This window comes from Hypanus sabinus, chromosome 23 (genome assembly GCF_030144855.1).
Source record: "Hypanus sabinus isolate sHypSab1 chromosome 23, sHypSab1.hap1, whole genome shotgun sequence".
Lineage (NCBI taxonomy): Eukaryota > Metazoa > Chordata > Chondrichthyes > Myliobatiformes > Dasyatidae > Hypanus > Hypanus sabinus.
This window is the reverse complement of record NC_082728.1, coordinates 43,811,014-43,838,307: the sequence shown is the minus strand read 5'-3', so window position 1 is coordinate 43,838,307 and position 27,294 is coordinate 43,811,014. Positions and strand designations below refer to the sequence as shown.

General features: G+C 38.9%; 1 protein-coding gene across 10 annotated transcripts in view; it reads right to left on the bottom strand.

Annotated features, from left to right (window-relative positions):
* Positions 1–27,294, bottom strand: part of myocd (myocardin) — a 647,048-nt gene that overhangs the window by 72,906 nt on the left and 546,848 nt on the right. For 9 of the 10 annotated variants that reach the window (XM_059948795.1, XM_059948785.1, XM_059948789.1 and 6 more), the window contains 2 exons: positions 17,104–17,169; positions 1,387–1,442 (listed from right to left, as the gene is read on the bottom strand). In XM_059948795.1, coding sequence (XP_059804778.1) covers positions 1,387–1,442; positions 17,104–17,169 — 122 coding nt within the window. Of the gene's footprint in view, positions 1–1,386; positions 1,443–17,103; positions 17,170–26,963; positions 27,106–27,294 lie in introns of those variants that run through there. The other variant, XM_059948792.1, reaches the window with a different exon arrangement.

The following is a 27,294-nucleotide window of genomic DNA, read 5'->3' as shown; positions in this document are numbered from 1 at the left end:
ACTGCTCCAGGGGCTCAGACCGTCTTTTGGCTATCATCGGTTATTTGTTTTGCTTCTCGTGTGCAGCAGAAGGTGGCTTTTCTGGAAGATAAGTGAAGTCAATTTTATTTTAATCCATTTGTAGTTTCCTCAATAATATCTCAATGCATCAACAATGCATTTGGTATCTTGTTAGCTGCTTATCTTTTAGCATACTCCTCCATGGCTTTATACACTTGAGCCACAGAAATGAGAGCTCAGAAGCTACCTAGCTGTCCCTTATTGTTTGAATAAGAAGACAACAAGATAGTTCACTAATAAAAACACAAAATGCTGGCAGAACTCAGTAGGCCAGACAGCATCTATGGGAGGAGGTAATGACGACGTTTCGGGCAGAAACCCTTCATCAGGAATCCTGAAATTCAATAAGTATATGAAATACTGAATTTCTTATGAGCAAATTATGTTCTGGTGTTGTCTCCTGTCTTCTGGTGCTTTGCAGGCACGTGCTCTCTGAGCTGGCATTCTTACTTGGCTGGCAGAACTCACACTGTAATCTGAGTGGATTTGGTACCGTCAGTCATAAACCCAATTCAATCTCACAACATGGACATCCACTGTTTTCAACAAGGACAGACTGAAACCTTTCTGAACGCCACACCAGCAAGAAAATAGTCAAGGGAATTAACATACACAATTATCATTCCTGTCACAAAAGAATTGCATTCTTATCACCAGTAAACAACAATAAAGGCTGGAATTGGAGGGAAAGGAACTTTGACATTCGCTTTCAGCAAACTGTTGGAAACACAACAACCAATTTCAATGTGAACTCCAATGTTAAAATGCCTGAAATAAACCCAGGAAAATCCAAAGTAATACACACAACATGCTGGTCAGTAAGTAAAGACTATAATCATAATGCATGCTAAAAGGAAACGTGAAATATTCTAACATTCCTTAAAGCAACGTGTTGCAATACGAATAAACCTGGCCGTGTAAAAAGGCGACAATCTGGGCACTGTTTCAAGATGCTAATTTCTAGTTCGGTGAATTCATTGCAAGGGGAGGTACAGCCCCACCAAATAAAGGTAGCCCTCGGTCAAAAGAACAATGCAAGATCACCTCAGCTCAAAGTATTTTCCAAATATATCTGCAAATGCTTTGAAACTGCCAGTGAATGATGCCTCTGTGTTCATAGTGGCTGAACTGGTTGTTGATGGAAAATCAAGGACAGAACTTACACACGTACATTCATTTACAGACTGCACAACTGACATTCTCTCTCTCTCTCTCTCTCTCTCTCTCTCTATGGAAGCAAGCACATTGTCCAATTTAATTTCTGAGTAGTTATCTGAATTAATACCAGCCACAACGATTGCAACCCTGGTATTGGTTTTTCCATACCTTGGCTCGTTCCAGACTCTTTCTTTGGTCGTGGTATGCAGCTGGACTCTTTAGAGCTACAGTAACAAACAGAACAAATACAGACTGATTAGCAGGTAGATCAGCTAATTCCCATTTCTAAAATGTCCATCGTTATTGATAAATATCAGCCTGCCATAGAAAATCTCAGAGGATCCCATATCAACTTGGTGATGACACAAATTATCCTTTCATCCAAAGCTGATTTCAGAGTTCTTCTAAACATACTAAAATTATATATAACACACAATTTTGATACTTTATTCAAATAAAACCCATCTGCAGATATATAGTGTATGACAACAAAGCATTAAAATTGTACTCTTTACATGTTCTATGGTGAATTCTGCCATGTTTAATCAAAGTCTTGAAGTTAGCAACTTATCAGATATGCGACACAACTAGACGTTAACCAAACATCTGAAATTCATTTGCAACATTTAACAAATAGCTTCTGCTAATTTAGGTACCTTACTTTGACAAAAAAATCATTTGAGTTTGTGTTTGTGTGGGTGATTCTGTAAGATATTTAATTATAGGTGGCTGGCCAATCCACCATATCCAATTTACTATTAAAATTCCAGAGTGAATCATTGTAGAAAATGATCCCATTTCTTTCAATCCCACATTAATCTTAACATGCACTGAATTCATGAGGGCTTTAACTACCTAAAAAACTGCACTTGAAAAAGTGATTGTTCTTAGCTTAGGAACTAAGATGATACTGGGGGTGAAGTTGATGGAGGTTTCCTGAGATAAATAGCTATCATACACTGCAGTGAATAATTGCACAACAAACTCTGTTATCTATGTACAGCTATCTTGAGTTTGCTGGTAATAAATGTGGTTAAACTGTACTTAGTAATTAATCTTCTCGAAATTAGTTACATTGGCATGCCATGTGAAAAAAAATCTTGCTCTTTGGCAAACTGCATGATTTTTCTCCTCTGTAATGAGTGTAAAACTGCATCTAGGACCTAGCATTTCCAACTAAGTGAAGCAGTGCATCTCCTCCATTTAATAAGGGACTTTTGCAGATGTAATCCTTATCCTTTCACCTGTCAGCTGTGATGGCATTGAAACTGAGGTACAACATTTCAACTTCAGCAAACATTATCTTTGTTTTTTCTAAGTTACAGATAGTTATCTTTCAATTTTGCCTCATGCACCTGGTTTATGTACTTTTCATCCACACACAGTGAAGTCAAGAGTCAAGTGTGATTACTTCAAGTGAAAAATGAAGTTGCAAAGAAAATTGAAGTACACTGGTGCAGAAATTGCAAAGCACCTGAATTGGGGGAGGGGTGGGGGGCAAAGGTGAGAGGGAGAAATGGGGGTCACTTGTCCACCAGCATCATCTGTTACCAATCAGTCAGTCGCAGCACCAGTTACTGCCCCAAGATGCAGCTCGCTGGTCTGCAGAAGTAGGGAGATTGGTCAGGTGAAGTGACTAGCAGAATCTGAGACATTTGGGTTCCGAGGTTGCCCAGCATGCTTTGCTCGAGCATGGCCAGACAAAACCTGAAGCTGCGGGAGATGCTACATCAGATTACCAAATGCTGTTAATGCATCTGAAAGAAGCAAATGGTGATGAAGAAAGATTTAGAACAGAAGATGATAATTAGAGTGCATCACAATTCTGGAATATTGATACAATGCAATTATATTTATGCCATGCAGATTAATACATAACTACACAATGCAATAACAAACTAAAACACAATCACAACATCGTATGACTGTGATACTGCACATCATTCTGGGAAGGAAAGCTGACATTCTTAACTGATTTGGGATTTCTTGTAGAAAAGGCTAACGTACTGCAATTGATTCTTGCCTGCTGGATCATGGGCAAGTAGGGTTGGACAACAGATGCTGGCGTTGCTGCATATCCCATTAACAAATGAAAAACAATACACTAAGTTTCACTGCCCAATAATATTCGACTTCTGGTAATTCCACCCAAGTTTTATGCATAAACCTGTGAAAGAAGTGAGGTTTTCCAATCTTGTGCATATACTTATGCATATGGGTGTGAATATCAGGAAATTTTGCAGCTTCAGTGTCTGATCCCACTTTTTGGAATGTACAGATATAATGCAATTTCCTATAGACGACAAAAGTGCGACTCTGGAAAATCCTTAATTGAATAATATAGCAGTTACACTTTCCAAAGATGATAGCTACATCAGGATTAGAATTGCTGTTCACGTACCAGCATTTATCTCGTCTTCAACAAAACATTGACAGTGAAGTCAACGTTGAACATCATTACATTATACTAAGGTTCATCCCAACAGTAAGAGTCACCACACTGTGTGGGGCATTTGAGTATTGTTTTTGTGATTGAATCAAGTGTGTTTCACATTTGGCACTGGAAATTATGCACCAGTGATTACCTGGACCCTCAGGAACTTTGCATACTGTGTCACTGACTTCCATTTAGTCACACCAGCATGGCTGAAATGTCTGATCTTTCACCTTTTTGAATGGAGCTGGGAGGAATGTTGGTCAGATAAGCAGCTTTCTTTTTTTGATCTTAATGGTCAGGACCAAATCAAACTTTCAATCTTTTAGAAAAAAAGTTTCTTTAATGTTGCTTAATTTGCACAGAAGTACAGCAACTTCAGCTGTTTCTGTTCTACAATGGGACAAGAAACTATAAGCTTCTGACATTATTACAAACTGGCCTAAACTGTCAATGCTGCAGGGAAGATTATTAGTAAAGATGTTAATAACTAAACCCTGAACTATACACAAGTCCAAACACAGCTATCAAAGTTTGCATGGTAGCTTTGTCTGCTCATCTTGCACCTTGAAGAAAAGAGATGTGGCACTTGGTCACCTAATCTATTGACCTTTCAGCCTGAATACTCCTTTAAGAGTTAACAAGCACAGAAGTCACATGTTCAGACTACAGTTATGTGATGTCTATGACAAAGCACAAAGTGATCATTGCCAGATCATGTCCTGTTTGTTTAGTAAGGTCACTAAATGATATGCCAATGCCAATGTTAACTGAACAATTTGCTCTTTGTGTGACTCTGAACAGCATCTAAAATCTCATTCTTAATAATAAATTAAAAATAGTAGGTGCTTGGTCTTTGGCAAGTGAGATCATGTCAAATATATAAAAGTATATATTTATATCTATTGGACCTGGAAAAGTAAAATGCCTGAATGGGACTTACATAAAACTAATGTGCAAAGAAATTCATTGTAAACACTTTTGGATATTTATCTTCAGTAACCTAATAAAAATGTTGAAAAAGGTTACTGTTTTTGTTTGGCGAGCCAATGTAAGCCTTAAATGCAGGATCATTTTTTCCCCAATATTAATTTTATATCATATGGCTTTGTGATGAGCCATATGATATGAAAGCTAGAAAGAGCCAATGGGCTCATTGAGTCCATGCTGGCTCATAGAACAATGTCTGAACCAAAGTCAGGTAGGTATTTGCAGCTGCCCACCTGACCCAACTGAAACCTCTAATACATTCCTTATTGATACATAAAGAATAGACGTGAGCAACAGACTCCTGTGAATTAAGGATTTTCAAAATACTTGTATGCAAACATCAGTGATAGCTTGTATCTTTCCAACTGTTCATAATTCTGTTCCTGGTGATTGATCGTAGCAATTGTATTTCAACTAACTTTAAACAGTTCTGCTTAGTTAGATGCATTTTCCTAACTCCTTTGGTTTTGTTAATGGAAATATGCTCATTCCAATTTATTCCGTCAAGTACTGAACTAGTGAATGTATCCTCTTTCTCACTTTAAAGGCCAAAGTAAAATATTCATGTAGATTTTCTGACAGATTCCATCAAAATACCTGGCTCAATGCATATAGCAAAGTGTTAAGTGAGAAATTTTGAATTCAAACCCAGAACCAGAGCTTCAAATAATAGGCATTGTTCCCATTCACTGGTTCAGAGGGACACAAATGCTTCTATAGCTTCTCTTGGCGGGGCGGGGGGGGGGGGGCAGGGGGTGGAAATAGTGTTGGATACATTTTGTAAACTGTCCAACATTGAGGTGTCAGCCCAAAGGATAAACTAGTGATCTATTTCATTAACTTGAGAAAGTTTGCAGATGCTGGAAATCCAGAGCAACACAAACCAAATGTTGGAGGAACTCAGCAGGTCAAGCTGCATCTATGGAAATGAATAAATAGTTGATGCTTTGGACCGAGACCTTTCTTCAGATTGCTTTATCTCCAGCCCTTTGCCTTCCCCATCATCCACCTGAGTTCAGTTATCACCTTCCAGCTAGCCGCCTTCTCCTCCCCACACTTCTTCAATTGTGATGTCTTCCCCCTTCCTTTCCGGTCCTGATGAAGGGTCTTGTCCAGAAATGTTGATTGGTTATTCAGTTCTATAGATGCTACCTGACATGTTGAGTTCCTGCAGCATCTGGGATCTATTTCACTGTTGCTTGAAGCAGATTGAGGATTATTTAAATAAATAAACAATATATCAAAAACAAGAGATGATGAGTTATTGAAAGTGAGTCCATAGGTTGTGGGACCAGTTCAATACCAAAGTTCAAACTGAAGATGAGTGAAGTTATCCTGTTTGGTTCATTAGCCTGATGGTTGATGGTTGATTATTCAGCTTAGGCATTCTTAAATGTATCCATGAAGTCTTATGAACTGCTTTGCAATCCCATTGGGTATTAGATATATAAATTTACTTAATCTATTTTGATAAATAATTACCAACATTTTAATCAAAAGCCTTTTCTCATCCTTTGAGGGCAGCACTGATTATAAAGAAAACCTTTGTTTGCCTTGCTCATCTCCCCATCAGATAAGGTAGTGTGTGTAGTATGCTGTCAGGTACTGCTATTTTTGTGCAAGCTTGAAGTCGTGCTACTCTAACCGCCTAGTTCGATCACTTCTGTCTGTTTTGCTGGTAATATTCTTCTTTGTGGGTTAAAGTGAACATGTCTTTAAAAACATCATCAGTTGCCCCAATGACAAATTCCCATATTTTTATAGAAAGGATTTACAATATATAGCTGTGTTTTGTGCTCTCCACCATTCCTCATTTCTTGTCTTAATAATTTCACCCACTTGGACCTCCTCTTTTGTGATGCCACAGCAATGCTATTCTTAAACCTACCAGAAGGAGAACAAAGTGCTGAATGGTCTCCTTTGATGCTGTATATTTTTATTTCCCTACGTGCATCATCCACTGCTTTTAATACATTTCAAGGAAAGCTCTGCAGACTCCCTCCATGCCAGGGCTCATGTCAAGGCTTCTGGAAGGATAGCTATGATGAAAGCTGTCAAGAATAGGAATGATTCATATAGTGTGATACCTGAATAGACTTGCTTATCACCAAGACAGTTTCAATTTGTTCATTCTTCTTAACACAAGTACATATGACCTATAGCTTTGCGTATTCGTATATAACTAAGCGAATTTCATTCAAGGTCATTAATTTAATTCATTTATTTATTAAGATACAGCCTGGAAAAAGCCCTCTGGTCCTTTGAACGGTGCAGCCCAGCAACCCACCCATTCAGCCCCAGCCTAATCTCACAGGAGAATTTACAATGACCTACTGGCCTATCCAGTACGCCTTTGGGCAGTGGGAGGAAACTGGAGCACCTGGGGCACACAGTCATGGGGAAAACACACAAGCTCCGTACAGACAGCTGTGAGAAATGAACCTGGGTCGATGGTTCTGTAAAGCGTTGCGCTAACCATGCTACCATGATATGTACTATAGCACAGAAAATTATCAACCACCCTTCAATTCTGTCCTTTATGTTTCTTGTCACCTGATTTACTTGGAGTAATTCCACTCTCCAGGCTGCTCCTTCCACTTAATGTGTCTTTTTTATGTGATTATTTCTAAATTAATATATGGAGTCTGCTTTAATAGCAACCAATGCTGCAAGTTAGGTCACCCTGAACAGTTTTACTGCAGGCATATGTTCAATCCACTTCAGTAATCTTTAGGTATTTTAGTAATGTTTACTGCCAGACAGCTAAGCAATGGTGCTTGATGCTTTTAACTCAAAATGCTTTGCTAATCAATCTTTTTGAAGATAGCAGCTCAGCAGAGTGTTCAACACATAACTATGCAACTACAATTACTTACACAGTATTACAAAAGTCAACGTGTAGCTGAAAAAGAATGGAAAGAATGCCCATTCGTGAATCCTGATTTTGGAAGATTCTGAATTAACTAAACCTTATTACATACCCAGGTCTATTATCATACCAATTGGAAAAGCCCAGATCACCTCAAATTCTCCAATCTCATAGAAAATAGGTGCAGGAGTAGGCCAATCGGCCCTTTGAGGCTGCACCGCCATTCAGTATGATCATGGCCGATCATCCGACTCAGAACCCTGTACCTGCTTTCTCTCCATACCCCCTGTTCCCTTTAGCCACAAGGGCCATATCTAACTTCCTCTTAAATATAGCCAATGAACCAGCCTCAACTGTTTCCTGTGGCAGAGAATTCCACAGATTCACCACTCTCTGTGTGAAGAAGTTTTTCCTCATCCTAAAAGGTTTCCCCTTTATCCTTAAACTGTGACCCCTCGTTCTGGACTCCCCCAGCATCGGAAACAATCTTCCTGCATCTCCAATAAAGCTAAGACGAAAAGGGACATCTGGGTGCAATGGCTCAAATGTAAACACTTCAGAGTGAACTGAATCCTTGAATATAATGTTGGCAGGCCACTGCGTTGATCACCAGACACAAAATAAGAAGTCTTTCAGGAAGCTCGTTTCCAAGGGCCTGCCAAAAGGGGAGACGCTGGGAAGGGGGGAGAGGGGAGGCATGGAGGGCGAGAGAGGCAGAGAAGGATAAAAAGTAGGGATTCATCAACTTTCTTTAGCTGACTTATGGCTTCTATTCCTTTGGCCTTGTTAATCGATAGTATTTTCAGAGAATTGTTTACAATTGTGAAGATTTGTGTATTACTTACCCCATTGTCTTGCACTACTGGCTAATTTTGCCGGTACTGTGCCCAACATCAACAGTCCTCGTTGGGTTTGTGCTGTTATTGCATGGCACCTTGGAAACGACAAAGCTGGTGGATAGTGGCACAAACACTAGTGACTCAATGTAACTGAAATAGTGAGGTAGTGATCATGGAGTCAACGTCCATTTAGAAAACGGATGTCAAAGGGAAAGAATGCCTTGTTAATGAGGGAGGTCTTGGAGGCAGAAAGCCGCAACCTGTTTTACTTCTACCATATGAGATAAGATTTCAAATAAGTTGCTTGTTTTATTGACCTGCTCATTACATTTTTCAATATTCTATTTATTTTAAATCAAAATTACTGGAAATTTGAAATAAAAATCAGGACATTCTATGAGGTGTATGGAGGAATATGGCCCAAGTGCAGGTCAGTGGGACTAGGCAAAAAAATGATTCTGCACAGCCAAGAAGGGCCAAAAGGCCTTTTCTGTGCTGTAATGTTCTAAGCTTCTATTCTGGAAACACTCAGCAGGTCAGGACATGGAGAATGTGTTTTTTATAGTGAGGAAGTCTAGGTCCAAAGTTTAGAGCCTCAGAATACAAGGATATCCCTTTAGAGCAGAGATTCTAAAGGAACATCTACTGACTGCTCCACGATGTTCACTCAGCTCTGTGCTTAACTGAGGCTCTGACCTGCTCCAGCTGCAGTGATGACTGGCTTTGTGCCTGTAGTTCCGCGACATTTACCTGGCTCTGCGATAAAATAAGACTGTGGTCTGCACCAGCTGCAGTGATGCCAGGCTTTGTGTCTTTCATAAAACTTCAGTTCTGAATGCTATTTGCTTACTTTTATTGGTTGCACTTCTTTTTCCACTCAGTGCATTTGGTGTTCGATCGTCTTTTTATTAAATGAGTTCTTTTGGGGTTTCTTTGTTTTGTGGCTTCCTGAAAGGGGATTAATCTCAAAATTGTACAATGTATACATACTGTGATAATAAATGTACTTTGAACTTGAACTCTGAGATGAGGAGGAACTTCTTTAGGCAGACGATGGCCAAAAAAAATTCTGGATGGCTGTGGAAGCCAGGTTATTGGGTATATTTGAAATGGATGTTGATTGTTTCTTGATTAATAAGGGTATCAAAGGTTATGGTGAGAAGGCAAGAGAATGGGGATGGGGGTGACATGATAGAATGGTGAAGCAGATTTGATGGGCCAAATGGCCTAATTCTGCTCCTATGTCTTATGGTCAGGTGTCATCCGAGAAAAGCAGCTAATCTTTCAGTTTCCCTTGACACAGATGCTGCCTGGTCTGCTGAGTGTTTCCAGCATCATATTGGGTTATTACATATTTTAAATAATAGTCTTAAATCTACTCTGTAATTTTCAATAATGACATTAATTTCGCTAACTTAGTTTTGCAGAATTTATTGTTTTTGTTTTGTTGTTACCATCAGTCACTTTTGCAGGTTAGCACAAACTAGAGAAGTCTAACACTTAACTGGCTCTGCACAAATTCCAAACACCCTTAGTCAAACTACTGGCAAACTTATCCACTTTTATCTGATTTGTCTAAGAGACAACTGCAGGTCAAAGTGTATACTTCTCTGCATCCTGAAACATCATTTCTTAAATCATAAACCTGACCTAATTTCTGCAAAATGTTTTTGGTCTTGATGTGAGTTCAAAGTTGCCTTTGCTCTGCGTCATGCAGGGAAGAGCTACATTTAAAAATCGGTGCTTAATAAAAATAAAATAGATCAATTTGTTTGCACATTCACTTCAGAGGCAAAATGCATAAAATTGAAAAGCAGTCAACGTAGATTTCAAATCCAAGAAATATCATCCTACACAGGTAGACACCCAGCACTGCCACTTTATAGCATTAGTTGATGATTTAGACATTCCTGTGGTTTGAATGTTCAAGCCATCCTTTATTTCAGAAATATCAGATGGTCACTAAGGCTTCAACAGCCACCTATATACACTTGGACTAAAAAGATCTCCAGCATTCACAATAACTATTAAGACATATAAATAAACATCTATGAGCATCTATGTTTCCCTACAAGAGAAAAGGGTTACATTGCTTTACCAAACTGAAAGACTAATATTGACCTAAGGCAACTGATGTAGAATCATCAGCTGGACCACCCTGTAAATAACTTCGGTGATAATTGTTCCCTTTATTCTAAATTGCTATTATCGACCCCAATTTATAGTCAACTATTAAACTGGGGTTCTTCCTGCAGATACACTTCTCCTGCCCATGTTCAGGAATGGGTCAGTACCATGTTAATTCAACTTCCACAAGGCTGTGTGGGCCCATACTATGCTTTTATTAATTCAACACATGCTGAATGGAATGTATTGGCCATTGGCACACTCAGTCATAGGTATTTATCATTTTAATGTGAAAAGCTCAAAAAATGAGTACTACAAGGTTTCAATCTGTTTCTTGATATCCAAGTTATGACATACAATTCCTGGTGATTAATGGGTTATTTCTCAGATTTCCTTTCAATCTGAGAAGGGGCTGTTCTTTTTTTTTTGCAAGGGAGGGGGTTGGGGGTTTGATGTTATTGGCGCTGTTTTATGTGGAGAGGGTTGGGGCTGGGGGTTTAATGTTCTAGCTGCTGTTCTCCATGTGGTCGATCCGTCAGAGGGATCAATACCTTTTCTCTCAACGACTCCTGTAGTTTTTCTGATTTTTGTAGCTCTCTGGAGAAGATGAACATCAGAGTTGTATAGTACATGCATACTTTGACAATAAAATTAACCTTTGATAGACATCAGATACCTTGTTAATTTAAAAAATAATTTTGAACTTAACAATAATAACTTTTAGTAGACCTAATGATTTAACGTTAATTAGCAAATGCTCTTTTGATGCAATTTATAGCATTTGGGATGAATGTTAACCACAAAACATAGAATATAATTTCTAATCAGCTTTGTTATTAGTAAATTTCTTTTGATAAATAACACCCTGTTCAAGATTCTGATACCGTCCTTTCATACCAGCAAGGCCATCAATGGTCAGATAATAGCCTTGGAGTTGCCTATTTGGATCATGATTTAAATAAACCTAAAGGTGGATTTCAGTTCAGAGGAAATTCATGTTAAATGTATCAGTTCATTCATTTTCTTTGAATATATTTTTATATACTAGATTCTGAAGCAGTGAGTTCAAAACCTAAATTCTTGTATTCATGCCAGAGTCCAATTATAAACACTGTTAAGGTACTCAGTGTATTTGTTATTTTTGAAAGAAACTGCAATTCAGTATTTCTTCTGAAACTCACCTTGTCACCATTGTGATGCTAAAACTATTTCACTATTATTTATCAAAAATTCATATGGTTAAGTAAGTTAACTACAAAAATTCAAGTAGCTTGTAACTGTCAAAATTTCTGGGTTTTCTTGCAGAAGCAGAACATTCTCTCCTCTCCCGACCTATGGTTCCAGCCCCCCAAACAATCAACTTACTTTTATGATCACCAGCAAACCACACAAACACCACATCAAGTTTATTTTCTGATTTATTTTCTGATTTATTCTCTGATTTATTTTCCAGGATGAATGGTTGACATTGTCCCTGGCACAAGGACTCAGAAAATGATCTCATGACGGTATGATAAATGTTAACTTTTATATTGACAGTACATGGATTCTGCCTGGACTTGGCCTGAATTATTGAGAGAGGTTGGCCAAGCTGGGTCTTTATATCCTGGAGCACAGGAGGAGTGGTGATCTCACAACAATTTATAAAATAGTGAAGGTATGGATAAGGTCATTGTTAAATTTTGCACCTTCAAAACACTAAACTAATACAAAGGAAGACATGGGAGTCCAAAATGCAGGTCTAACTTTGGGTTTACTTTAAGCGAGGTGCACATATACCACATAGTAGTGTGATGACATAGGCAATTCACGTATTTATGTATATAACCCATAATTATTTAAACAACCAAAATTGCTTAATCACACATACACACACATATAAGATTAATTGAAATACACCACAGTTACAATCTTTTCTCTAAGGTTGTGGAGTCCAAAACTCGAAGTCACAGATGCAATATCAGAAGGGAGAGATTTAAAGAAAACCTGAGAGGTGACTTCTTTAGAGGGTAGTGAGAACCTGGAATAAATGGCCAGTGGAAGCAGAGGTGGTACAATTGAAAGAGAAGAGGCATTTGGAGAGACACATGGAGGGGAGAGGCTTGAAGCGTTAATGACTGAATACGAACAAGTGGGATGAGCAGGGAGGATGCTGTGGTTGGCGTGGGCTAGTTAGTTGGGCCTAAGCGGCTATTTTCATAACATATCACTCTATGGCTCTACAACCTAAGGTGAAGATTATTTCCCGGACAGTGATCTAATGCAAGCTAATCCAATACGTAATCCACTGGTTATTTCCATTAATAACTCTTGATAACTACTTCCAATCATAATAAGTTTAACCAGTGACCAATGAGGCAATTTTGCAGATTGAAAGATTGAACCAAAGGTATGTGGTTTGTTTGAAACTTTATTTACTGCACATTCACATCATCAAATCTCCTCAGATTCTAAGTACTCACCGACACACCAGGGGCAATTTAGAGTGGCCAATAACATACTACCCCTCATCTTTGGCATGTGGGTAGAAATTAGTGCTGTGGAGGAAACACAGGCCTAGGGAGAACATGTAAACTCCGCACAGATAGCACCAATGGTCAGAATTGAACTTGGGTTGCAGGAGCTATGTGGAAGAACCATCACTGATTGCACCATTGTGCTTCCTGCCAGGTCCAACTCACCTGCTGATAATCCACTTCCTACCCAAACTCCATTGCTTGTACCCAAACCACAGTAAGTCTTATGCTTATACTCACTGACATACACGGGTCACCGGTCTGCCAATGCCCAGAACTGAAATTCACACTCTCCTTTTCAAAGCTCTCCACACTTCACACCTTCCTATATCCATCAACTGCTCCAAACCTACAACCTTCTGACATCTCAGCGTACCTAGCGTTTTGAGCAGATCCATTGTCCCTTTAAATGCTCTGTCCTGTGATCATCTATTCCTGGTAAGACTTGCAATAACTCCCTTAACTCGCTCTGCACTGAACTCCAAACAATGCCTTTATCTTGGGTAAAGCTGCTTCAATATTACCCAACATGTTGGCCATCAGACACTACTGAAATTTCCAAACATTTAGCTGCCTTACGCAGTATTTTCAAGTTGTGAGAGACTTTATGTCACAAATGACCAGAGATTTATGTGTACTTTCTCATGAAACATTATATAAACAATATTAATAATTATCCATGGTATGCATCCAACATTCCATAAAGTTATCATGACCATCACACTATAAATTTTGTAAAACAGTCAAAATTATACAAGCAATATAAAAAAGTCCAAGGGAAAAAAATACACAGGTTTTGTATAATTTAAATTGCTAACCTTTTAAATTCTACTTCAACTCATCATCTGAACTTGGAAATGGATCACTGGTTTAGTAATGTTGAAAATACAGTAGAGTTGATCAATTTCCTACCCAACAGCATTGCGAAAGCCCCAGCACCATTGTGAGTGGTTGGTTAAATATTAGGTCTAAAACGACTTTCCCTGGCTGACTTGTGATTGGGTCAAGACATAGCCATGTGACTAGTTTTGGCCCGGTATCAAAAAAATACCATCTATGTTGAAAACCAACTGAACAAATATTTTACAGAAGCTGTCATTTTTCTCACTAATAAATTTTACTCTTTTAAATTTCTAACCAGATAAGAGTAGGGAAAATATCAAATTTCACAACAGAACTATATATATTGTAAAACAGTTTGGAACTTGGGTGTCTATAAGATGGTGGAAAATTGTTGCTGACTCAAATTAGCAACAAAGCAAATTAAATGATTATATTGATGGCTAGCATTCTTTTTGTGGATTATTTTCAGACAGGCAAACTAGTTCAGCCAAGTTCTGCATGTAATCATTTGAAGCAACATGCAGAGAACAGCTGGTTAGAAAGTAAACTGCTTGAAGGACGCCCTATACTACATAAGCTACATATGTTACACTCTACAAACTACAGAATAGCCGTTCTTTTCATAACCACAATTTAGACAACTAAAAGACAGCAAACTGTTAGTAATTCCCAGGATGCCATTAGCTGAATATGCACAATACAACTGGTGTTCAGCATTTATTGAGCAAAAGGAAGACAGGGTCTAAACAATGTTTCTGCATTTGCTTCTTCAAGCAGCTTAAAATTAAATTGGAAGTTGACCAATGGAAGTTTCTAAATGAATCATATGCAGTAGGCTATCTCACTTACGGGTTGTGAAGTTCTTCAGTAATGCCAAAGACTTATAGACCAATGCCAGCCACAGGTCTTCCTCAGTGCCTAGTATCTAGGACCATGGTGTGGGGGGCAGGATGGTTGTCACTTTGAGGGGTGAGTTGTTGCAGAAGAATCATAGAATAGCGGGCTGCGTATCAAGGATTCAGTCCAACTGTAAAGAAATGACTGGGTGCTAATCAGGGAGTCAGAGCTTGAACCAACTGGACAGTAAATCAGTGGGTCTTGATGGGATGGAATGGGAGTGCCCAATGACCTTATGCTCCATGGACAACATTAACTGATTTCTCCAACAACACTATAAAAGGAGTGATATACAACAAATTATATTATTTGTTGGGGGGAGCACAGCTAGTTAGCACCATATACCTGGGTTCAGTCCTGACCGGTGTGAAGTTTATATATTCCCCCTGTGATGGCATGGATTTTCTCCCAGTGTGCCGGTTTCCTTCCACATTCCAAAGACATTGTTTTTGAAAGTAGAATCTTGTGCGGGGCAGGCAGGAATTAATGGAATGTGGGGAGAATAAGGAATGGGATTAAAGAAGGATTAATATACATGGGTGGCAGATGGCCAGCATGGATTCATCTGGCCAAAAGACCAGTTTCCATGTTGTATCTCTGTGGAACTCTGCAAAACTATGTCAGAAGAGCAGATGTGAATCTCAAATAGACGTATCTGCTCAATTTACAGAAGTTCGGCATCACAGATGGTTCTACTAGCCCAGACAGAGAGAGGGATGTACTGCAGTGCTGGGAGGATAGGATACATCTGGAATACCTACATTGAGAGGCAAACTTGTTATGTATATGGTGCCTTTATATTGATGCCGAGGAAGGTGTAAGTAGATGTTTTCCTAGGGAATTGAACAATTCTTCCATTGAATGGAAAGGCCCTGGACACTACCTCGCAAATCCTCTCAAAGGAATTGCACACAATCCTCTCTCCTATCTCACATCAAACTGCGAGCAACAATCTATAACAGGGGATAATTAAAATTTATCAAAATTAGTGTAAATCAAGAGTCATACTTAGACCATACTTAGTCATACTTAAACTGTGCAAAAGCATTAAATTTGTTTGTGAAGGAATTTAGGTTTTGGCACACATAGCCACGTACTGATTGTTTACTGAAAATAGATTTAATTCTTTTTGATGATTTTAAGTGAAGTCAAATTTTCAAATTGTTGTTATTTAGTTTGTTAATGGGATGTGGTCATCAATAGCAAAGACAGAATCTGTTGTCCGTCATTAACTGCATTTGAATTTGAAGCGGCTTGCTGTGATCCTTAACCACACTGATGATTCCTGAGTTATATCAAAGCCAAACTGAGTAAGTGATGCACCATCAATAACTCTGAGACATGGGTCAAGGTAGGCTTTTATTGGCTGGAAGAAAGCACAAGCAGCAAGCGACCACCACACAAGATCCTGGAGACTGAGGAAGGGGCTGTGCCTCCAATCGCCTTTATACAGGGGTCTGTGGGAGGAGCCACAGGAGCAGTCAGTGGGGGGGGGGGGGGGGGGGTTGTGTGTCCAGACAGGTATATGTAGTTCACCACAGTAAGGGATGGTAACTTCCCTTCACTGATGGACATTAATGAGTCCAATAGTTTGTTACGACAATCCAGACATTGTGTGATTAATATTAACATAAGTAATTTAAAAAAGAAACAAATTAAATGTGTGATAATTTTGATTTGAAATTTACCAGCTGCTACAGTGGGATTCAATACTCTGTTATTGAATCAATCAGTCCGCAGCTCTGCACAATGATGGAATCTGAACTTGTGTTCTCCAGATGAGGAGCAGCGTGCATTCGCTTCAAATGGGGAATACAGTGGCCTGAATATGCTACAGTTCCGAAGTACACGAGCCTGCCTAATTGGTCCCTGGTCTGCTGAGAATCTGCGGTAGCTGCTGTTAACCAGATGGATCCTGACCTCTTCAGCTGACACACATGGACTGAGCCTTGGCTGTGAGAATACAGAGACAAAATATCTACATCCACCAGAATAAGAAAACTGTAATCAAGCCAGCATATATATAAGATGAATGGGGTATTAAGATATAGGTATTAAATAGATCACTGGATTAAGTTTGTGTGTGTCTCTCTCATTAATATTTAAATGGAATTTTTGCCTCCCTCAAAACAGTTAATTTGTATTTGAATATATTTTCTGCAGAAGTACAGCTGATGGGACTTAAAGCAGCCAAAGAATGTTAATTTTGATTCACCAGTTATATCTAAGTATTTTGCAATGAGTTCATAGAGGTCTACTTGCAGTGTAACTGATGGCAGACAGTTGCTTCCTGTTAGAACTGCATTAGAATGAAACACACTGATGTTATTTTGAAACCACAAGAAGAGGAAAGAGAAGTAATGTACTTACGTGGCATGATGCCTTGGTCTGCTAGCTGCTCGCGAGTTCGCCGCTGCTGGAGACGGAGCTGGAGAACTACGGCAGAAACAAAATTTGCAGCAATCAGTCAACAAGCCTTTCTGTATCATCCCTGAAATCCATATTGTGTTATTAAATTGTGACTTCACAAGCTCTTCAGAACTTTAATAAGGATGCTACTGTACAAGCTCTGGGTCAGTCACGTTAGCATCCTAAAACTTCAACAGGTACATAAATGCCTATCAACAAGTGCTATATCTATCATTAATAACCCCTTCCTCCAATGTGCTGGTGACTTCCCAGAACTACAGTCTGCTCATCTTTCAAGATTTTAATTCTCATTTGCTGTACTTTAGAGAAGCAACAGTGTGTTCTGCCAGAATGTTATCTTAATACCAATTCCTTTGATTAAAACCTTATGTTGAGATGCTGGCCTGTAGAACAGATATCATGCACATCACTGCACATCTTTAATAACTGGCAGAGGGTGAAGCCTTGTATTAAAATGCGTTAACAAGCGGGTTATACCACACGGGCTTTCGCAACATAAAATAGGCTGTTTGTTCTTTGCTTTGTTATGACAAAGTTTAATTGTCACCTTAACCCCAAGCAGAGTTAGAGCCTTACCATTTGCTAGATTGTAGTACACGAGTTGGAATTAGCTAACAGAAGGTGGGTTTGAAATGGAGCAAAACCATTACTAACTCCATCAATACCCGAGGCTACATTGTAAGCAGTCAGCCTAGTCCTATTCATTGTTATTGAAAAGTAATTTGGTTGTATTTGGAGAAAATGCTCCTCATACTGCTCATGTTTGTCCTATTGTGACTACACCAGCATCAAGAATTGTACAGAAGCACTAAGGACTCAACATTCATACCAATTAATTCCTCTAAAGGTTAACTTGCACGTTGCATCAGTGGTGAGGAAGGTGAATGCAATGTCAGCATTCATTTCAAGTGGACTAAAATGTAAAAGCAAAAATGTAGTAATGAGGGTTTTATAAAGTATCGGTCAGACCGCACTTCAAATATTCTTGATTAGTAAGGGTGTTAAGGATTATGGGGAGAAGGTAGGAGAATGGAGTTCAGAGGGATAATAAAATCAGCCATGATAGAATGGTGGAATAGATTTGAGGGCTGAATGGCCTAATTCTGCCCCCATGTCTTGTGGTCTAATGATTAGAAATATTCTCTTGATTTGATTAACCCTTTAGAAGCATAAATGTAGCCCAATGACCAGTGCTGGTCTGAAAATCACTCTCTTGGTCAGCAAGCTTCAGTAATGTCCGTACTTAAAGGATACGCCATGATTAAAATATATTGCCTACAGACCAGTTTGGACATTAGCAGAAGTTAGAGTAGGCATTTTCTGTGCAGCTGCATCTATTGAGCAAGGGTCTGGATACTTCTGTGGTTTAGGAAAGAAACCATGGGTTTTAGGCTTGATGTATGTGTGCCTATTGTTTTCACCTTCTATAGAAAATGTATGTTGGCAAACACACAGGATATGTGAAACTGACTCTAGATAGTTTCTCTTTTTGGGATTACGAAAATATTCCTATTGCATCAATATGTTAAAAAAATGCCTGGAATGAAAGTGCTGTGCTGAAGAAGTGTTGAATTAATCTTTTGGATGAAACACTGCTTATGAATTAGAGCTATAACAGACCTATAGATCCCTAGATCCTATGGCCACACGTATTGAATAAAAGAGAGCTCTTTTGATATCTTAGCCAATATTTCTCCCTCAACAAATAATACCATTCATCTCACTGTTCTTTGCAGGAAATTGTTAAATGAGAAAATGGTTCTTGGGGTTTGCCAGCTTTACAGAAGTAGCTATACTTCAAAATAACTCTTCCTGCAAAGTAATTCTTCCTTGGTAAAGTTCTCTGTGGCTATTGGGAAATGTGATTGGTCAGGACACAATTGCAAGCTTTTTGCAAAATGATACTCCCTCTTGTGGGCTACACAGAAATGAACAAAACACTCAAATTACTGATCATGTTCAAAAGCAAGCTCTGCCAGCCCGCTAAATTAAAACAAAACATGAAATAACAGAAGATCAGTTTTGAGGATTTTCATGGTTTTTCAAATGCTCAAATCCAAAACCCAAAAATGAATGATTGGAATGTTAAAGAACCAACCACCAGTGTAGACAACAGCTGCACACAAACCTGAAGAACTGTGCTCTTTTTGGAAGACAAACAAAAAGCACACACTTACAAATATATCACTAAAAACAGGATGCTTAGTTACGGACACATTGTTTAAACAGAGTCCTAACAGTGTGTGGTCCTAGCACATAACGAAAGTCAGACAGAAAAAGAAGAGTACTGAGGGGTCAAATAGCCACACAAAGAAAATTCTTGATCATGCTGTGCAGCATCTGCACAATACTGAGCTCCCTTCAAAATTTGTTCAGGATTTATAAGCCACTCTTGGCATTCAAATATATGCTAATAGCCAGACACAAACGGCTACAATGGTGTGTGTGTGTGCATTTAATGATAAAGATTGTTAAAATCTTTATCAACAACACTTCTGTTGTTTAAAAGTTAATAGGTTAATTGTCCCTGCTGAGGGTAAAATTTGTTACAAATTTGAGAATGGGTAAGCTTCTTTAACAGAAACTCCAAACTTGTAAATGTGCAAACCAACAGAATTATTTCCAAAGGTCTATAATTCTAGTTCCTCATTGTTACTAAATGACCGACAGCCAATAAATTTGGAGATAAGTGCCTAAAATATATATTTATCAACAATCTAACAAGTTACAAAGTCAACAACAAGCTCATTTGAGTTTAAAGTATAGGAAGTAACTGGGTTTTTAAAAAAGTAATAATGTATTCAAACCTCCTTTTAGTCTCTCTGAGATGATACGAGAGTGAAAGTGACAGCTGCCATCCTGATCTCCATTTATTCTGTAAGGTAAGAGCCCTGACAGGTTGCCTTGCTGTTCTGTAACATCAACCATGCTTAACTTCTGAAAGGATCAAAGCCCCATGAGTCTCTGTCCACGGCCATGTTGTTAGAAAGCCCACGTCGCACTGACTCTCCCCATACTTCCGAGTGATGCCTTCAGAATTCAAAATGAATGGGCAGGGAAACACCATGTAGACAGCGAGATCATTCCCAGCACACCCTGCAGTGCTGTGATCCTGTAAATAACGCCGGCTGAATGCATGTTGAAACCTGTATAAAGTATTTCCTCGCAGGTGCCAGCTGCACTTTAAACCTAAAGGCCGAATGGTGCATTTTAAAGCTTTAGAAAATGACATTAAAAATTTTAATTGAAGGAAGACTGCCGGTTAGACTAGAGCATGAACTTCTGAAGCATCTCAACCATTCACTGCAATCTGACCAGATGATTTACGCACAACTGATCAAATTAAGCTGATAAATATAGTCCCACCAGTTGTCAGCTGTGAATGTATCTGCCTAGCAGATGCATGCTGGGTAACAGTGACTTGCTCACCCGGCTGAAAAGTGTCTACAATTTACCGAATGCTGTTGTCACTGGTGTGAATTTAATCTTAATACTACAAGTATTTGCCAGAAAGGAAGAAACGTACTTTAGGAAAGAACTTTACAAAGTCAACAGGAATGGGGTTTACCCTAGTCACTATCTGAGTCCATAACAAGCATTTCAACTGACTTATTTGATGTGAGACCCATGTACTGTATTTTTAAGACTCTTGACCAAAATAAATCCCCAAACCTTCTAAGCTTTTAAAAGAACATTACTGCCCTGTGCAAATTTGCCTATTAATTTTTTTATGTACAATATTTATTTTTGAAGTAATTGGCACTAAGCATAATTTAACAATGACTTTGCTTGCAAGGGCAAAGGCTGTATGCTTTTTCCCTGTAATATCATTTTTGAGATTTATATGTGCAATAACAATTGTGGTTAGAATCTATTAAACTCAGTCTTAATCCTCTGAAAAGTTAACTGTTTGGATTGTAGCTTAAAAAATCTTAGTATTTCCATTCCATCATTCATAAGGTTCCTTTCCTTTCTTTAAAAAAATTTTCCCCGAGTCCATTGGAAATACCAAACCAATGACTATCAAGGGAAAGTGTGTGCCTGCAGCTTTGGGAGAACTGAGCTATCTTTTCTCCCTTCCTCTCATCTCTAGACTTAAGGTTCAGTAGAGATGAAAGGTACAAAAGCCATTCCTTGATTTGGGAATAGGATGTGTTCCTGAAAAAAAATGTTTTGTCAAGTGAAATACCTTAAATTGCAAATTCTAAACAAAGTGCACAATGGGCATTTTGGTAACAAAAACAAATTAGAGGACACATAAGCCAAAGAGTCAATCATATTGTCACAAAAAATATAAATCAAATGTTCATTAATGAGTATCTGCACTGAACTTGCATATTGCAGAAAGAGGTGCTCCGACTAAAATATAACAGATACTGAGGGAGCTTGATAGGGTAGATGCAGTGTAGAAATATTCCCTGACTGGACTGGGTCGATAGGAGGGAGTTTCAGGGGTATAACCTCAACGTGAGGGGTTAACGACTCAAGACTCAGATGAGAAAACTTTGTTTCTTTCTAGTGGTTGTGAACATTTGGGAGGTTCTACTCCAGAGACCCTCCAAGAGGAACACAAATGAACCAGCGAGGTGTGTTGGCTGGAGTCAGCGCATGCCAAACAGATCAAAGTGTAGAAGCCAGACTAAGAGTGGTCCACCGGTCATCCAAGTTTGGGGGTTCAACCCTGATTGGGAAAACTAGATTATTACAGAAACAGCCATGAAGAATCCTTCTACATCTGAGTGCAATGGTAGTTGAGTCTCTACCTGTGACTTGCATGAACAGTACTGAAAACGGAAAGGAAGCTGCTGTCACAATGACGTGAGCTCTGAACACTGCCAGAGATGGTAGACCACTACTGCTGCCCTAAATACCAGCAGGAACACTGGCAGTCAGTAAGTACTTCAGGGGTGGGACATCTGAATCATCAGTCAGAGTTGAAACATTTAGATGAGGATTCAAGAGACATTAGGGATTGGGTAGGAAAGCAGAGTTAACCCTAAAAACCAGATTAAACCTAATTTCATTGTCTAACACAGCAGGATTGAAGGATTACATGAACGTCTTTTTAAAAAAAATAATCAGGTGTTAAAAAGATTCAATAAGCGAAGTACAAAGGAACTAACTCCAGCAGAAATAAAAGCATGTGATTGTACAGTATAATCTTAATACAAATGAGTAAAGTCAATAGGAATGGAAGTGAGGTGGCAGCTTCTTGTACAAAATGTCATAGAGATTTTAAATGAAAGTTTTGGATACTGGGGTAATGTAAGATTTCCAGAAAATGAATGATAGACTTTTGTTCGTTATTGTGGCTATAGACTATGTTGATCTGTTGGCCACTACCTGGAAATCTCTACTGGGTAGTACGGGTAGTACATGTAGTTATTGCATTCATCAGTCTTGATATAACTGACAGTAGACCTGGACTGAGGGGCTAAATAGACCCCTCTTCCTCTGTCTACCTCATGTTGCAGCTTCTACTGCGAACACAACTCAACAATCAGAGGCTATTACAAAGTAAAAGGTTCTGCAGTGGAAATACTGAGCTAGCAACATAGTCAAGATGTTTTTCTAAATTGGAGGCTTAGTCACATTACTAAGGTAGCTTCTCTCAAGGGATTGTTTTATTTTAGATCTGGCTTATTAAAGTAACCAGCATCAGAGTGGCTTAAGACGCCACTGGAGGGAAACTGAAAGGGCCTTCCAATTCCATTGATCATTGCAAGCAATAAAGAGGACATTGAAAACTTGTAACTCTGCACCCACACCACAAGTGTGATGTTCACTATTGCTACGCTGCATGTAACCTGCACAAGACATCAGAGGCCTTTTCCATCAACAGTAATACCACAGAAGGCATTAGAAATGTGAAGTTTGAGCACAACGGTTTTGAGGCATTTGAGAAAAAGCCAACAGTGATAGTGCTTTTCAAACATTCCCTTTACTTCAAATAAACCAATTAGTGACTTTTCAGATAGTTACCGATAGGTAACAAATAGAACACAAGTAAAATTAAATTGCTGCTTTGTGGAAAAGGATTGGAAGTTACCCCCTTCTTCACACCACTTTCATTCACTGGGTCCCCCATTGGTCAGGGCCGTCCAAGCCGTCTGTGTGATACGCAAGTCAGGGCAGTTCAATATCGAGAGCAGGCTGCTGCCCATGCAGCAAGCTCCCCCTCTTCATTCAGCTGAGGAATTCAAAGGAACAGCAGAGACAGTTTACCACCGGTGGCATCGTAGGAGTTGCCAGTCAGCGTTGGGACAACATAGGGACTCCAGCTCCAGATTTTTTCCTCAGGGTTCATTCACAAAGCCCTCCCCATGAGCGGGTACAGCTCATGGCAAGGCAGTGGAGGTTTGAGATCAGAGTTTTCCATCTCCTAGCTGAGCTCCAATGACGGCTGACAAGCACCGTCTGCTCAAGGTGACTGATTTTCAGATATCAGTAACCCACCTTTAACTATCCCCTTGTCAGTAGAAACGGTTCTGCTGGGTTTAGGAGCTGGACGGTTATCAGAGGCTATGTGAGACACATTTAATAGGTAGTGGGAACTTGCCCACTACCTCCCCCGGCTCGGACAACCTTAAGGAACCTTGCACCATTAGCACTTCAGTATTTATTTTTAAATGAAAGGTATTGTACATCTTGACAGATGGTTGGGATTTGGAAAGATTTGAGAGGACTGCAGGCGTGGCTGTTTAACTAAAACCAAGCAGCTGCCAAAAAAATCTTGCCGTTACAGCTCACTCTTGATTGCTACGCTTCAAACTCCTCCAGTGAGTCACCACTTCTTTTTAAATGACCACATCTTGCAGTGTTTATTAATACAATATGCTGTATAAACAACTGTGGTTACAATTATTTTATTTACAACTGCATTGGCGACAGTCAAGTATAGCAGTGTACGGTGCTGTGGAGTGTCATACAGCATGAAGCAGAAAGATGTTCTCACCTCAGAGTCAATTCTGGCTCCGAATTGTTCTGCTCTGATTTACTCTGCCTTTAGTACGAGCATTGCCGTTCACTTTTTACTTACCCATTTTGTTCATACCTGCCTGAACTTCTCCCTTACATTCCTGAACCGACAGCCTGAGACTGTTGCAGTGCATTAGGAGTTCTGCTCTTTGGCTTCGATGACAGGAAACACATTTTCAGAGAGCTACATGGCAGCCAGCTGATTCTTATCACCAGTGAGGTAGCAGCTCAGTCCTTAATCTTTTTGGAACCTTCCAGGTCAAGCCGTGTCAGGTGTCAGCTGTTCTGCAGTTGACACTCTCTATCTGTGCTCACCTGATGCTAAGGCAACCAGATTTGCTCCAAGCACTTGAGCACAAAATCCTTCCTTAAACACCATTGCTGAATTTCAGGTGGGATGTTCAACTCGGGTTGAGCTAAATGGACATCGTGCCATGCAAAAGGTGGAAACAGGAGAAGAGTTTTCCCTCAAGTTGCAACAACCTTTTATTCCACATCTGCTGTGATTACCAGCATCTTACCTTTCGTTATCATCGCAAACTGGTGTGCATAAATTAACCTCTTCTACAGTAGTAACCATTCTGAAAGCTACAGAACAGGAATGCAAACATGCTTGACAAAAATATCGTGTCTCAAATGCTTTAACAATTACAAACTAAATATTTAGTGAATATGATTTAGCAGCTTTTAGTTAACCAGTGTGATTTCAAAGACAGAATAACTGTCATATGTAATAAACAAACAGTTAGGAAGTGCATCATCTGGTCCAAATTTATTTCTTAAAAATTCATAACACATTTTAAGTAAGGCACTCTTTATTCAAACAATAATGCCAGTATGCAATTGGCAGATACTGTAGAAACTTGCTTAAAATTGCATTGAATTTCAAAACTATTCAATAAGCTATTTCAATATTGATTCAAATTGGATCAATCGACCATGTAATTAACAAATTATAGATTAAAGATGGGTCCTGAGACATTGCAGAAGAATCACTAATTGATTTATTTTCTAGTATGCTCTATCACATTACTGGAAATAGCTAAAAGGCATGAGCAGTGACTCCTGTTGCAGAAAACCTGAGAGCTGACAGTCCAACATTCACTGCATTGATATTGACCTCCACGGCTCAGATCACAGCAATACACTGCGATGAACAAGACCAGCTATGCGGCAGGACAAGCCAGTATTGGGCCATTCTTAAAGAAAGTATGTAAAACATTAAAACAATTTGTTTTGACTCTTAGATCGATCTATATCAGGAAGATGAACACTCTAATGCACCTGCTATACGCCTTAACTTGTAATGCTTTGTTGCATTATTCCTATTTCCTCTTAACATCTGCAATGACAAATACTTGACAGGATCTACGAAAATATTGGAAATCTGCAATAGAATACTTAAAAGTAGCGCACTTTTCAAGAACAATGTATGTCATAACTGTTTGCGTGACCGAATTCTGGTGCCTGATTGTTCACCGAGTGGTAATGGATAGTCCATTTTGATTTACTCATCCATCCTCCTCACTATGAACCCACTAATTATGAAGGTGGGTTCTTTTCTCTTTATAATTTTATACAGTAGCATGGAAAAGCAGAAGGAAAACTCAAGAGTGTTCAGAAATAGTAACAGGTTGGAACATCCCTGCTGAAAACTGAAACCTGTATGAAGTACAATGTCAGACTTAATTATAATTTGTTTCAGGAAGGTGGCAGTGTTGTCATGGCGTTGAAAAGCTGCAGTATTACAATTTTCATGCAGCCTTCACGCAAAAAATGCTAGTCAGATGAATGAAAATATTTAAATTAGCAATTGCATACAATAATTAACTGGCATCTTTAGTTGTGTCGGAAAATAATGTAAAATACATTAAAACTTGCATTTGAATAGATCTCTAAGTTTTAAGTAATCATTTGCAAATGTGAAAATGTTTTAGTTAACATAATCTTAACAAAGCAAATGCATATCAATATTAGAAATTGATACATAACTGCTTAATTTTACAAGTATACAAACCCATTTCTCTGATATAAAATTATGTAATTAAAGAATTCATACATCAACTTGTATGCTAATGTTTGTTTCTAAAAGACAAACTGGTACTGTGAGATCATTATATTGGTAAACAGGGATGATGGGCTTTCATTCTGTGGTTAGTTGGTTTCAAAGACACAATAACACTGTTCTGGTTTAATTCTGGTCTGCTTCTGCCTTGTTAACAAGCACATCAGGAAAAATTGGCCCAAGATTCCAAAGGTTTAAGATTCAAAATCCACAAACAGCAATGATGACTAAAAAAAAAATGAGCTGGACAAAGTCAATTCTCTATTTTGGTCATGGAATATATGACTGTCTTCCATTTCTCGCATTTCCCAGGAATAACTGCATTCTTACTGAGTAGGTGAGAATTAAACACCTCAAACCACTCCAGTCCAGCCAACTTCTGCATAATGGGAAGGTCCATACTTGACCAACATTATATAATACAAATAAAATCAAGCTGGCAACACCGTATTGCACTCAGTTCTCCTACAGGTTGCATCGTGAATACCGGGGACCTACATTTCTTTCTCGGAAATAAACGGGAAAAGCGGACAAAAAAAAAGTTAACCATTTTTTGCATCCGGTTTGCTGAAAAAGAACACAATCCAAAAATATAACACTGATAATCAAACTGAAGAATGCAGATAGAATATAGACCAATACATGTCCTCATTCTAATAAACTGAAGTTTAAAAAAGTATTTGAATATGACGTATGCACACTTTAAAATTACTCCAAAATTCTGTTCGCAATATATTAAGTTATAGTCTGCTCTTACCTGATCTGAACTTGCTTCGGATAAGCAGAGAATGTTCTGAGCCCAAAAGTGTCATGTTGGTAGTTAAGACGCAATAGACAATTCCAGTAAAGCGGCCAAAACCAAAGTTGTCTTCAGTGGTTCAGATCATAAATTGGCTCAGACAAACTAAAGACAACTGGGAACTGCAAGTGAGAATTAAGAGTTCGTCCAGAAACTCTCTTTCTCCCTCTCTCAAACACACATACACGACTTGTTTCTGTTCTCTTAGACAGCAGGGGTAGCTGTGTGCAGCGAAAGACTTGTGAAAGGATTTTGGTCCCATCCACCCCCCAGCCAGCAGACAGCAACT